Below are 15,043 nucleotides of genomic sequence, written 5' to 3' on the forward strand. Positions count from 1 at the left end.
AGAACTTATTCAGAATAAAACGTTTATCTTTAAACATTAAGGCGATAAATGAAAAAAGTCTAGAGTAAGAAATAAGAGAAAAATATCGATGATTATCCTCGATGAAACGATAAAATCTTTATTATTAAGAGATCTTTTAGACTTCTTTAAGCCAATAGCCCTAGATTAGTATTCCGATCGAGATATTTCTTATTAACGAGGCTATCTATAACACGGACCACCCGGAATCGGAAAATTCAGCTTAAGCTTATTCATCGTAGATGAATTTAGTTTAGATATCTATATCGTTAATCTCTTCAGTATTAATAATAAAGACTTATCGACTTTATTTTCTAAGCTTCCGCCGTAGTATCTTATTCTTCTAGAAGATATCGATGCCGCTAGCTCAAAACGATCCGAAGTCACTAATCTAACTTATAATGATTAGAACGATAGATATTCCTTTTCTAAAAAATCTATTCGGGAAATAGTGTCCCTATCTACTCTACTTAATATTATCGACGGTGTAGAATCACCTAAAGGCCGTGTGTTGATTATAACGACTAATTATTCGGAGCGCCTTAATGACGCGCTTATACGACCCGGCCGCGTAAATATAAAAGTCGAGTTTTAACTCACCGATAGAAAGATAATGACTTAACTCTTCTACCTTATTTTTAATCGCTTAGATGGCGACCATGAGAATCTATGGAAGAGCGTCGATGGCAACGACCCTAATCCAACGAAAATCGCTAAATATAGAAAAATAGTCGGGCTTTTAGTAAAGACGTTCGTCGTAAAAATGTTAGAGCTAGAGTTTAGCCCGGTAGAAGTGATGTCACTTCTATTAACGAATAAGTAGTCACCTTAGTAGACTGTCGACAACGTGGAGAAATGGATAGAAAAGACCAGGGAGGAAAAAGGGAAAGTGAAAAGAGTGGAGTCTTAGATACTCAGTAAGTAAACGGGAGCAGAGTGATTCCAGTAACGCATATTCGGGATATAAGATGTTAATGTGGAGTGAATAGTTATACAGTACTATAGCGAGGATAGCTTTGAACAAGGAAAGAATAGTCCTTTTAGACGGTTAGAATAGGCAGAGAGTCATATAATACATGCCCGTAAATATAATGTGAGTAGCACGGAGAAGACTAAAGAAGTGCGTCTAGGCGCCCACATATAAGCCGTAGACGGTTAACCCTAACAGAAGCTGTGCTTCTACAGATTGGGAATTGACCTCCATTTACCACTACTACTGCCTACCCCAGACGCTATTGCCACAATTTGCCCTTTAGACGCCAACTAACCCTTAACAATTCTAAAGAATCACTGCAGAGGAATGTTTTCAAAGTGAGTAGATAATTAGCCCACGATCTATTGATTTCTGCATAAAGATACAAAACCAAGAGTGTCACAGAGAGGTGGACAGCCGATTAGACAGGTTTTATCTTTCACCTTCCAACAGTCGACTCCGACATCACCTACTCTTTCCAAAAGCAGGAGCCGATTAGATAGAGGGAAGGTGAGTTGTGCCAAAGCACGAGGCACAGCCAGTCGAATGTTTTCTCTCGGGTAATATCTATAATGAGTACCACTCCATAACTTTACTTCTGTCGACGATGGTACTCGGTATATATATCCCTTCAACTAAAGATCACTCATGGCAAAGTCTCCAGAGGGATTAACTGAGATCGAAGTACCGACCTCCCAGAACTTGCCGAAGCGCAATATACAAGCAATGAATCGAAGCAATACTTCTGTATAAGCTTGATGCTCCTCATTATCGGAAATGGGATTGATGGCGTCGGGAAATAGAATCTCAAAGATGTCTTGAGATAAGTGCTTTACTCTCCCCCATTTAAGGTCAATCTCGTCGCCCACTTCACAGGCAATCCTCGGCCAGGCATTGATCATCCATCGATGGCCACAGTCGAGAGCGCAAGCCATAGTTTCTGCAACTTCGCGACATTCAACATCGTCTAGTCCATACACTGATTACAATTGATTGGCACATAATGACCGCAGAAATAAGTTAGCCACTTCCAAATTTCTGCGAGATGGAATGCGCACTTTTAAGCCGTTCAAGAAGAAAAGATCCAGGATAATCCTCTAACCACTTAGTTAGGATATCCCGTGACTTCGAGGGATCTCGTATCGACCGTTCCATCCGCCCTCGTCAGGTCGTCGACACCAGGAAACTTGTCCCGTTTTGTAACCAAGCTGAAGCTGTTCTCCTCGTGTGGTGAGGACCGTTCCGTCGCCGGCCGCCAGGGCCAGCGTAAGGACATCAAGACAAGTGTCGTCATTTGTGGGGGCACATTCTTTTACGGCTATTAGCAGTCGGCACAGATTAATGGCGATAGATAGCTTATCAATCGGGTATTTAGCGTTATAGGAGAAGATGTTAGCAATAATATTGGAGTATGCTGATGATGGTGTATGTAAGAAGCGTAAGATTCCATGTACAATCTTCGAATTTTGCTTCCGGACCTCTTCGTTTTCAAAGTAAGGAAGTCTGTAAATGAAGTGGTCAAAATTGACCAGGCCTATGACGGAGTCTTGGCTCTGCCCAGGTCCTGCTGCGCAGGGTATGACGATAATCCGGTTCTTGCTCATGTGCCATTCATGGAAGCACCAGGCACGAGAAAACCATCTTACTGAGAATATCTTCGACACAATATCGAAGAGAACATGTGACGTCTCTTACTCAAACACGGATTCGTGTTGAGTTGAGAGACGCTGAAAAGCGTCTGAAAGATGCTCCACTTCCGCCCGTGCTAACTTGATGTCATCGAGTGCAATAAAGACCAGACGTACGTTGGCGAATAAAGTGTCCATAGAATCGATCGCAGAACGCTTTTCCAAGTCATTGATCTAGTCGATGCAAACCTGATCAATCCATATGCCTTCTCGATCGGACTTCCGCATGTCAAGGAGAAAGTTCCAGAGGCTCCCAGATACTGGCATTACCTTAGTAAGCGACTGCGAAATATGGAAGCTATTTAGCGGGTACTGATCGATGCTCTTCCAGGCATAGCTGAGCGCGATAAAGGATGTTATTTTCGTTCTTAGAGGTGGCTGGCTCGTTATTGACATCGCAAGGAGCATACGCAATGAAGTAAACTAAAACGGAGTATCTTTAACTTTGAACCTTTTGATCAGGTCCGGATTCCAAGATTCAATGCGAGAGAGAATCATTTCTGCTTGTCTACTCTATCCCAGGGCGTCTTGTCGGCTGCCAGAGAGAAGTCTTCGTGTTTCTTCGGAAGTGAGGATGTGGAGACTTTCCACTGAGCTCTCGGGCTCCCTATTGAGGCTACGAACCATATAGCAATCAGGTGTAGTCCTGGAGACTATTCCATGATAGCCAAGCTCTGTCACATCCGTTTCTCTACAAATCTGCGAGCAGTAAAGCCTCGACCGATATTTTTGACAGTCTTGCATTGAAATACGCATCTCGGATTCTAGCTTGTGACAATTTCGGCAGAAATGTTTCGGTGAATTCTCCGAAGGTCCCATCCTAACACAGGTTTCGATGTCGAGCTATTCTGGAGTCGTACATTCAAAATGCTTCTCACTGAGGCAAAAAGTTCATGAGGATGGCCTCACCAAAAGTCAAGTGCGCTAGCGCTCCGCGTCACCTACCAAGATATCCGAATCAGTCCTAGTTAGTGCACCTCATGTTCACCTCTAAGAAGGAGAGCGTGATTAGCTAGGCAAAGGTAGACGTCTGCCGCTGATACGCGCAACGCCTCTTACGAAGGATAAACTAAAAGAGGAGATGAAAAGACCATTAGGCGTGCAGCAGATACAGAAGGAATTGAACAGGTTAAAGGCCGCAACAAGTGAGGCGAAAGAAAGTGACCCCGAAAGCGACTTTTCGATCACGAGGAGAGCACCCAAATTACAGATTATCATAGCAGTCAACGCCACATTAAGGCCAATGAATACGATTACTACAAACTTAAAGTTGCAACCACGCGTTTCTAGACACAGTGAGCTTAGTTTAGAATCACGGTGACAAGAGACAATGACATTAACTCTAAAATATACTAACCTTCGGGAAGGTCTTCATACACCAGGTTGCGAAGCCGACCGAGATCTAGATCGACTCCGAAGCCGTGCCTCAATTATAAGAAGAAATTCATGTCCATCAAGTAATTCGCCAAGAGGCCAACTCAGTCCCTGTCGAACCCAGTTCAGTGCCTCAAGCGGCTCAGCATGATCAACGAAAAAGTTTGTACAGACGGACGAAATAACCCCGCTTGTGTCATCAGGATCGAAAAGGTTACCACGAAGCTCAGCATTTTTGACATATTCGATGGGCGATTCCTTCATGACATTGTTCGCATTATCACGAATAAAGCCTATGGGCATCGAGGTGATACCACCTAAGAGACAATGAGTTCTAAAGTCATAACCTAAGGGAGTTGTGTGCCTCTTACTTCCAAAGGCCTTTACAGCCGCTAAGCAGGCGGCAGGGTGTGAACTCATGAGGCCGTAGATGTTGTCGTCGTCTCGCCGGAGGCAATTTAGCAGGCCGACTACAAGTCCGCGCTCCCGATAGTCGCCGTGTACAACAAGTTATATAATCCAGCATACTGTTTTATTCTTAACTCTCCACCGGCAGGCAAACGCATTCCCTGCTAGATAACCCTCAACGATGACTTTTACGTAGGAGCAGTCGACATTTTCGGGCAGGTATTGGGTTCGTAGACGGTCTTTGCTAAGCTTCACGCGACTTCCTATCCTTATGATTAGACACATAACTGGAAAGGTCCTATGCACAACTCACCTTATTTAGGTACTGATCGAGAATGCGTAGGATCCGTTCCCCATATTCCGTAGTTTTCGTTGAACAAACCGGCCGCTTCCGTTAACATGGCATCCGTGACTTCGCGTCCGTCAAACGTCTCAAAGAGTTGCTTTGCCATAGTTAGTCTATAAGATTTCTCAATAAATTCTACAGAAGACTCGGTGCGGAAGTCGACTATCTTTCGAGAAGGGTGAGAGGACGACATGGTGGGAGCGGGAAGGCCATCTATATAATCCCCAGGCGTCACATTAGCGGCAAGGCAAGGGATTAATGCCGGGGATTATGTTAGGATGTGCAAGGCCGCAATCAGAAAAACAGAGGCTAGTTCACACCTCTACGACCCAGAGAGCCTTTTCGCGGGGCTGGAAAATGGCTAATCGAGCTTAGCAAGCTCGCCCTGCGAGGGCAGTTACTGACGGAGACCGAGTTGGGGATGCCTAATTAATCACATATTGTCGTTTACAAATCTTTAGATCGAGCGCATTTTCAAGCGGATAAGAATACGGGCTAACAAAAGTTAACGAGTCATCTCCGGCAGCGCGAAACCAGCCACTAATTTCAATTCTAATATCACATAGTCAAACAAATATATCCCCAGGCCAGGCATCAAGAACTAAGATCTTTTCCTGCGAATAACCTCTACCGCTTTTTGGAACATATCTCAGGACCCGTCGAAATGACTAGATTGAAAGCGTATGAAGGAAATGAAAAGATAAATCACGCCACATGTGAAAACCTCCTCCTCAGACGGGTTGTAGGTTTTGTTCTGGAGCAGGGCGGCAGTCCAGTTGTCTTCGGCTTTATGTAGCTGCGAGATGCGCGCCTTAAATATCAGTGTTCGTACATACCCAACTTTGTCATCGACATCTAGTTCAACAATCGTGCCGTAGATGCCCAAAAGCTCGTTGATTAAGCAAGCAGCTTTGTCGAAACGACCCTACCTAACGTCGATCTCCGTCAAGGACAGAAGTAAGCGCCTAAGACTCCTCGAGTACTTTCCGCTGGCTCTCTCGCAGTTGATCTCATATTCTATCATCTCTCTTCCTCGGGCAAGGTATTGCGACTACAGTTCTAACACAGAGTTTATACTTTGTTGTACATACTCCAATTCGCAGTAAACGTCTAAGAGATGACATTTAACGAGTGTCCGTTTCGATTTTGGAAGTCCAGTTATAAGGAGGCAGCCTTCGAAGCAACGCCTAGCTTCGTCAAAATGGCCTTCTCCCCTAAGAATCCGACCAGTTATTCGTAGCTGATCGCATAAGAGGTGTAGCTCACGATCCGAGAGGGTGTCACCTGAAGGCTGCCATTTGTTGCACTCCTCACGTACGTTATGAAAATCGAACCGGTATATTTAATTATTGGCTTAGGAAAGGCTGAGAAGTCCGAGAACACGACGGGATTCATCGTTCAAGTCAAATGTTCGACTGTTGAGAAATTCTGTTATTGCGCGTTCTAATTCGGAAATGCGCCCTCTTGAGCGAAGTGTGACGCTTATTTGGTAAATAATGTCGGCATACGTCTGTGACTCAGCTAGGTTTGGGTGTAGACGTGTCGCCATTATGAGTAAATTTTCTTTATCGCTTAGTTCTTCGAATTTAGAGGCGAATAGTAAGGTCTCGACTATATCTTTCCCGCGGGGGGGCTCTAGGCCACATTCTATGAACAAGCGTAGTATATAACGTAAAGGGTCGAGCAATTGTCTTCCGGAAGGAAACCTTTCATGGTCTAAGTAACATGAGGGGCAAGGATGACATAGGAACTCACAAAGAGTCTGCATCTAAACCGCGCGGAAAGACATAACAACAAAGCGTAAACGCTTAGCGAGCCCAATAATCTTTTTTTTGCCTAAACAATGCTCGAGCTAATTCATCTTAGCAGAAGTAAGTGCTATCGCGTAGACTGATTTAAGACCGTGAGATCAGATGATCAATGGCTTACTTGAAGACTACTTCTTCTGATAGTAGAGCGGCAAGGTCCTTATCAACACCGGCAGCCTTTGGCGTGACTTCATAGTGTTTGCCATGCATGTCGATTCGTCGTTGAGTGATTAACGCACGATCAAATAAGATCTTTGGAATGCGGTCGCCCATGGCGTGGAACAACAGAAGCAGCGTTGTAACACGTGAACTAATAAATGAAACACTTAACTGGTTCATGGTGGAGGCAGATCTAATACACGGGTGAGGAGGATCTCTAACTGTTTCAGGCGTTATTATTTAATCAATGGTCATTGCCACCGTCCTTACCGTAAGGCGAAGGTTACTCCCGGCTCTGGTATAAGTTTGCGTTGGTGGTAAACACGAAGGAAATGGTGGCGTTCGCTTTGCTTCGAATGGAGTGTTGAACTTAGAGAACGTGATCGAGTGGCTCCGGAATAATAACATATTTATATCGAAGGCCTACGTATATTTCATTAGTTCTATCAGTGGTCAGCTTTAGCTTCTTCTCTCTGACTGGGGGAATTACGAAATCGTCGAAGATGCGTCGGCTTCATACATCATGTGAATGATGAGACCGGGTACTGTGTAGCTAGATCTAAAACAGTCGTCAAAACCGTATTTCAAATACTTATCGGTTATAAGCGTCTCGAGAATGTGCTGGAAGCCTTCTTCGGCGATACTCAAAAGATAAGTAGGCGACAGTGGATCTAAACCGATTTCAGTCACCTAAAGGGGCCCGAGGAAACATCAGGGAACCAACTAAGGAAGAAGAGTTCGGTAGCCCGACAAATATTCCATCCTCTTTCGACCAGCTCCTAGATAAGGACATTAACTCTCAGTGCTTAACTACGCAGTCTCCTACGGTCAATCTCTCGGAAGGACGAAATATATTGTGTGAGTCGATCGACCACCTCGTATAAGATCCCTCTACTCTCCAGAAGCCCGCAGTATAAAAGGAAAAGAAAGACTTAGAAGTAAGAAAACGACCTCTAAAGAGCGCTTACTTTAAGTGACGCTTCCGTCAACAGCGCGAGTTTCTCCCCAACCAAAACGAGATAATCATTTAATTTTAGAACCCCTCGGTTAGGCTCTCCTATAGCATCGACTTTGCTATATCTAGTAAGAGATCGAACAATCTCTTCGTAATTCTTTGGTTCACCGACGACGCTGTCTTGTCTGCTGCGCCACTAGCTGGTCTCGGGTATATTGAGCACGAACGAGTCTCTAGCTTTTAGCTTCTTCGTTTGTTCCCTCGATGACTTCAGATACTTCGATCTTTCGTTGCCAGGGGGCGTTTGTATCGCTTTCCTTTTGGGCGCGACTTTGCAGGGCGAAGGTTCGTAGGGAATTTCGACATAATTTTCACGTAGGAAGACTCGCTGTTGGACACTTAGGCTGGGGCAACAGGCGCAATGATTCCATAAGAAGTTTAGGTAGCTCTTTCGTACGACCACAAGGTCGGTATCTATGGCCATTAATTTCTAGTGGAAGGCAATGAATAGAAGAGGGGAAACGCGCAGGTTTTTCGATGATGCTGCTCGCACCGCATTGTCTAGGCATTGCTCAAGCAAAAGCGTACCCGCTAGGGGCCCCGGGTCGGCGCCAGCTGCCGCCACGGACGCGGCTCGGCCTTCAACCAGCACACACTTCGGGTGCACCCACGCTTGACCTTTTACACCTTACCACACTAGCACCTCCATGGAGGTGTGTCGACTTACTCCACACGTCCATCTTTGGCTCATTTTCACGTCGACGGCGTAGTTGTGATATTGCAGCACGTTCCGGGGGCTTATTTCGCGAGCCTGCAGCTATCCCAGGGACATATAATCCATGCATCATTTCACGCCCTGTTTGTATGATTCTCTCACCGGTTTTGTTGCCTCGCACTCTGATGCGATGTTTGATGCCCTGTCACGACCTTATATTCATTTCCCAGGCCAGACGACTGCATCTGCGCTTAACTTGTCCCCCGTCACGGGCACTCCAGGCGCCAACCGACGCATGGGACCATGGGTCAGGATGAAGACGTTTTAGATGTCGCGTCCGTTCTTACTATGGTCAACTCCGAATTCACACTTAATGTGAAAGTCGTCACCCAAGTTTTCGAGCGGGATGGAGTGATTCCTAGCGCCGAGACACCGTCCAGTAATGAATACTCGTAGCTACCTCCACCTATCTTTTAGTACGCTTATGTTTTCCCCACAAGGACACCGCCTAACCGATCCAGGCGAACGGCTGGGCTCATTGACGCTAAATACACCCTCGTACGAGTCGCTCTCGAGGACCATGGGACCGTGGACCTTAACGAGATGGCCCAGGACCTTAACGAGACGATAGGAAATATCCTTCAGGTGCCCAGCATCGCACCCCTCAACGATGGATCATAGGAAATTCTCGTTCGGAACGCCTATCTCCCCACTCTACAGCGTAAGATCCATGAGAGGCCCATTCGCTTAACTCTAAAGTCAAAATACTGCCCACTTGAACCTCTCCCCGAGGACGTAGAGTGTTAGGGGCTCGACAAAGCCCGAGAACTTTATACCCTTTGGTTTTTAGAAAGAGTAATTAGGATTATTCAGAAATCCTGGGCCGTTGCATAAATATACTACCGTCATGTCTTAAAGCATCACCATCGAAGGATTCGGACTCTCCTGGGCGGGATGGATACGATGAGCACCATGGAGGATTCGATGTTAGAATGCCTATAAACGGAGAGGAGAGACGAGGATATGAGAAGGCTATTGATGCTCATCCGCCGTCGCTTATCTAAGTTTCAGACCGGTCAGTCTCTACGACACTTATTCCGGTTAGGCGACATTAAGGCCTAGTGCCTGGTTACATCTGCACCCCGGACATCGATGGTGGTCGATTAGGAGCTCTGTTAGTGACTCATTCCAACCCTATGCATATGAACGCTAACCATTTCTCCAAAAGTATTGCATAGGCTCCGCAACGTGCGTCAATTTTATTGACGCCACTGGTTAGTATCCGGACGCTGATCCATATTTAGACTATGGCTCTAGCCAGCCGTCAATAGTCCTTTCTTCAATATCTAGTGACATGTCCCTATGGAATTGGACGCCTTGCCATCCCTCAGGGTAGGTTGTCTTATCACCAAATGATTGTGGCTTCAGGCATCGATGGACCCTACACTATGCGCGGTCTATTGAATTCATTACTGGAAGTCTGTAAAACCTCTTAGACATGGAGTCCGAAAAGTCAGCCGAATAGGTCCATCAGCTATAACAACCACGTTCTCGTAATCGACTCTTAAACATCCCTTATCCGCTCCAACGGTTCCGTCCACCATTCGATATGGCACTACCCAGTCTGCCCTATACGCATGGCCATGAAACTCAAATTCCTAATTCGAGGTCAGGTTTGAACCTCCAGGACCGATTTTCATGGACCACCCATCCAGAGAACCACGGTACCCTGAATATTACGTTCACGTCCACCATTCCTGAAGCTATCTAACCAGAGGTCACTTCAGAGCATCCACCTGAGTCTGCCACTACCGTCATAGCGGATACACCATATCAAGATACCCTACAGCAGGAGAAAGGCCCTTTTCCGGCCTTGGAAATCCGGAGCAGCTTTCAAGAGTCGATCGAAACACTGATGAAGGCGCTGGCAGCAAACTTTCCCCCTCAGGAGTCTATAATTAAATGCGAGATTTCGCGGCTATCCAACATTTTCTCCAGCATGGGCCTAGAAAGCGACATATATATCGCTCTAGCACTATACAATACTCGGCAGACGGACGATTTACGTGCTCCTATCCCAGAATTTAGCGAGCTACGGGACCATATCTAGCGGAAGACCATAGGAGAATTTGAACCGTCCGAATTGGTCTTTTACCTACTGATTGAAGTGGTGATTATGGACCTCCGGGTACCCCACACAAAGTTACCCCCTCCAGGAGGGCCTCGCTGGACCTATGAACCCTTAGGGATCATCGATGCACAGACTCGATCTACGCAGCTGACCAAGGTCCTCACTTTTACGGATTATTTTGACCTAGATCGACAGGCTCGAGATATCCTTCCCCGGCTCCGAGACATAGAGCGCACATAGGCACGGGACAGAAGCACGCCTCAGGTGATCAGAGAGTGGGAGAAAATGTGGACTCAAGTCCTAAGTTTACACTTACTTTGAAAAGAATGCTGCATAAGCGGAACAAATCTCTAAATATCAACCTAATACCATCAACAATGTTCTGCACAAATCCACTTATCTAACAAAGATGTACGCTAGCGTAATTGAATCCTCTATAATGTCATAATCCCTTTTTATTTTATCCGCACAGTTCCTCTTACCCATTCTCACGGTGAACCAAGTTTAGGAAGCCCTACGTAACAAAGAGGTTACCAGGTCCCAACAGCTTTCTAGCTTGCTCGAGAGATGATATCCTCAGAATTAAATTTTCACCATGTCAGCCGGTTTACCCAGTGGACTTTTTCGGACCACCTTTCCTATCAATAATCCTACCTCCGACGCCGAAGTGATCCTAGAGTTTTAAAAAGGTTTAGGTCGTGCAGCACCGGTCAAACTAAAGACGAAGCTAATTTGGGACTCCAGTCTACGCCGCGCAAAGCAAGTCAATTTCGGACCCTGCTAGCATAAGAACTTACAACCTATTCTGGAGGGTTTAGAGCAGTCACATTCTCAGGCAATCCATACCGACAGTCCGTTTAATAGAATTATGGAAACGGTGTGAAGAGCACTTAGATATACCCCCAAACCGCCGAAGACGCCGAAGACAGGTCACCTTTGCAGACTGATCACAATCCTAATGCAGTATATCGTGGGAGACTACCGCATAAGCCAACGGTTTCCAAGATCTATTCGAATCGATTTCGACACTATAACTACACGATGAATTTTGTAAATGGTGATCATGGCTCTCGTGGGCTGTGCGATACTCTCTCGACTCTTTAGAGATTTCCGCCTACAATATGCCACTCAAGACTGGGGAAGATAACTCTACTTCAACCGTCTCTACGTTTTAAAACCTTACATATGGCCCTCGAAAGACCGGAAAACCCAGCTATGAATGGTTGTTCTAGCGCTCCATTTCTTTAAAGACCGCGCTTTACAAGTCTTGATACCTTACTAACTAGGCAGCATCATAGATGGCTTTTCGTTAAGATTAAACTACGGTTAGTTCACCTCGAGTCCATATCTAGCTCGTGTTTAACCGGTATAAGCGCTATAATGAAGAAAGTTTGCATCTAGATTGTTCTCCAACTAGTTCAAGACTTCACCATCTTCAAGGCTACAGCTACGACGCATGTATCCCAATTTACCCATAGAAACATCATAGAAGCTTTCTACGCTCATATCTTAAATCTCTCAATAGATTTTCACCGTGCTGAACCGTTCAGCGAACTTTTAGCAGCCCTCGAACCTAGTGGAGCTTTCAGCAATATTATCCAGGAGCTGGCCTCTAATCTCATTTCCCCGCTGGTCGATCTTCTCGTCGCCACGATATACCTCTATTAGACTAACGGCGGTCATTCCGTGCTAGTAAAGCTATTTCTAATCATTTTCTATTTATTAGTGGCTCATCAAGGTTCTTCCTGGACCTCTAAGCTATTTCGACATCATATCACAATGGACCGGAAAATAACACATTTTCTATAGGAGTCAATTCAGCACTACGAAGTTATTTCATTATTTAGCCGATAAAAATCTCGGGTTAATGCATTCTCAGGTGTATTGCACGAGTTTCTTAGTGCACAATTCCAGTATCACAAAGGTTACTATTTAATTACTAACGTCCGGAGAATATTATTACGGCTGGGACTACTAGTAGCAGCTACTATCTTTACAGCGGACGTTGTTAAAGGCGCATCGTCACCGGGCAGCTTCATTAGCCTCGTTAGTTATTGGTCTTCGATATCAGACACTCTTACCGAACTAACGACGACCTATAAGGATATTAGGGAAAGACTAGTCTCGATCGAAAAACTCATCTAGATTTTCCATACACAGCCGACTATCGTGAACGGGAGCGAGTAGCTATAGATATATACCGGAGATATTTCATTCGACCGAGTCTCATTCTCGTACGACAGTAAGTATATCGTAATCCGCAATATCATCTTTATAGTCCTAGGCGAATCGACTATTACCATAGTTAGAGAAAGTAATAGCGGTAAATTCACTCTCGTAAATCTCTTACTTCGCATAGACGATGTGAAAGAAGGTATCATTAAGATCGATAATTAAGATATTCGAGATATCGCCCTCTCCAGCTTAAGGGAGTAGATCGGTATCACTCTATAAAATATTTAGATGTTCGACCGGTCGATCATAGAAAATGTTCGATTCGGGAGACTTAAAGCATTAGATGAGGAGGTCATTAAAGTATACGATGTAGTAGGACTACACGATGGGATTATGAAACTTCCCGAGAAATACGAGGCCCGGGTCGGTGAAGGGGGCATCAGACTTAGCGGCGGGCAGTGCCAACGGATCGGAATCGCTCGAGTCATGCTAAAAAGGCTTAAGCTCCTCGTCCTTAACGAACCTACATTAGCTATCGACTCTCGCACTGAGATTCGCATCCTAAAGGCTTTCCGCAATCTATGTCGCGGCCACACTACGCTTATGATTACCCACCGGCTCTCAACCATTAAGGACGCTGACCTCATCCTCGTTTTATATAATGGTTCTATCGTGGAAAGAGGAAACTACGCGGAGCTATTGGAATAACGAGGGAGATATTCTGAACTCTGGTCCTTATAAACGTCTCCGGAAGCCAACTAAAATTCCTACGTCACAGAAGATATTTTATACCACTATTTATACTATCATAACGTCGAGTTCATCCTCATCACCGAGATATATCACCACATAACTCTCCCTTTCCTAGGATCCTCGCTAGGTCGCCGTGTAATTTAGAGACTAGTATCTAGTAATACTAGCAGTAGACGGGGCGTTCAGCGTTCATTGCATTCGAGTATAATATCTTCTTTATCTTTATCATTATCGCTCGGGATTCGGAACACCTTAATGACGCATCGAAAGGCCGCTTAGAGGAGCCGAAAGACCGCTTAGAGGAGTAGAAATGCTCCTCCTAGGATGGCGATAAATGGTCCTATAAAGAAAAGTGCTATGGTAAAGAGTAGTTCCCCGATAGATATAATTTTAGTTGAGTTTGTTTGGCTTTAAATAAAAGGGACAGCATCTATTTTAATATCTTCCCTCGTGAGGCTCGTCTACTTCCTAGTAGCTCCCTGCTGTAACCGAACACGACAGCGCTCTCTGCCGGTCCACTGAGAGATAGAGTTTCTGGCAGTCGTTCAGGATAACGCCACCTAGGAATGGTAGCCTACACGGTTTGGGGAGGAACCGATTACTTCGGAACCTAATCAGAAGCCATGTGAATCCTTCATGGGATCGACATCTAGCACTAACAGTCCTAGCTTATACACGGTGCATTTACCTAGGCTGGCTAAGATAGGATTTAAGTAAAACCACAACTTTCCCTCCTTCCTGTGAGTCTTCATTGGTGCAACTTATGCTCGAGTACTGCGAAAGTGTAAGCCCGCGAGCACCACCACACAGCCCAAGTACTCTCCATTCTCTTCTTTCCATTAGCATTCCCTAAGACATTTCACGTAGAGTCGGACACTCATAGTTTTATATCCTCTCACTTCCTCCTTGTTCCTTGAGCGCCATAGAGACACGAAATCTAGAAAATAAGATGGCCGGCATGTTCAAATAGGTATTCAAAGTCCTTTACGACGATAGCGCTGAGCGTTTACTTAGATAACAGCAAATCTCAATCTACTTTACACCCACCATCCATGACCCTCAACAAACGACCAAGCGAGGACAATCTAGAAAAGGAGTATCAAGCCCGAGCAGATCAGAAAGACGAGGAAAGGAAAAAGAAGGACCACTAAGCTAGGAAACCCATTCGTCAAAGGAGGAGAAGATTAGGGAATCTCTATTACTGCGCATGTAAGGACGACAGCCCGGTATATAAGAAGGGAGAAGGCTCAGTTTGTGGGGTTTACAGTCATCATAGATGTCTAGAGTGTATCGTAAACTCTAAAGAGGAATGAAAAGTAATACCACGCCTTCAACGCCATCAAGATGCTCCACTCTTTCTTAAGTCGATAAATCTACCATAACAAGTTTCTCTCTTTAGGGAGTACGTAATAATATAAATCATTGATTACCATACTTTTTCTTAATTGCATTAAAAAACCAGTGCCGGCCCAGTGACAGCTTCACATATAGTTCCTTCAGGACAATACATCGACACGTCCACATTGCTGGGGAAGTCAAG

General features: G+C 45.1%; 4 protein-coding genes across 4 annotated transcripts; 1 reads left to right on the forward strand and 3 right to left on the reverse strand.

Annotated features, from left to right (window-relative positions):
• Positions 1-1,626: 1,626 nt before the first annotated feature.
• On the reverse strand, positions 1,627-2,595 carry Z519_09229 (uncharacterized protein; the record flags this gene model as incomplete). The annotated part of the gene is made up of 2 exons (XM_016766953.1): positions 1,627-1,970; positions 2,139-2,595. 2 exons carry the CDS (start codon positions 2,593-2,595, stop codon positions 1,627-1,629), a joined length of 801 nt encoding a protein of 266 aa, XP_016616469.1.
• Positions 2,596-4,775: 2,180 nt separating this feature from the next.
• On the reverse strand, positions 4,776-5,000 carry Z519_09230 (uncharacterized protein; the record flags this gene model as incomplete). The annotated part of the gene is made up of 1 exon (XM_016766954.1): positions 4,776-5,000. The coding sequence occupies one exon, from the start codon at positions 4,998-5,000 to the stop codon at positions 4,776-4,778; it is 225 nt and encodes a 74-aa protein (XP_016616470.1).
• Positions 5,001-6,732: 1,732 nt separating this feature from the next.
• Positions 6,733-6,954, reverse strand: Z519_09231 (uncharacterized protein; the record flags this gene model as incomplete). Its single annotated transcript, XM_016766955.1, has 1 exon — positions 6,733-6,954. The coding sequence occupies one exon, from the start codon at positions 6,952-6,954 to the stop codon at positions 6,733-6,735; it is 222 nt and encodes a 73-aa protein (XP_016616471.1).
• A 6,084-nt stretch (positions 6,955-13,038) lies between these two features.
• Z519_09232 (uncharacterized protein) lies at positions 13,039-13,458 on the forward strand (the record flags this gene model as incomplete). The annotated part of the gene is made up of 1 exon (XM_016766956.1): positions 13,039-13,458. The coding sequence occupies one exon, from the start codon at positions 13,039-13,041 to the stop codon at positions 13,456-13,458; it is 420 nt and encodes a 139-aa protein (XP_016616472.1).
• Positions 13,459-15,043: the final 1,585 nt, after the last annotated feature.

Source organism: Cladophialophora bantiana (genome assembly GCF_000835475.1).
Source record: "Cladophialophora bantiana CBS 173.52 unplaced genomic scaffold supercont1.15, whole genome shotgun sequence".
In the NCBI taxonomy this organism is placed as follows: Eukaryota; Fungi; Ascomycota; class Eurotiomycetes; order Chaetothyriales; family Herpotrichiellaceae; genus Cladophialophora; species Cladophialophora bantiana.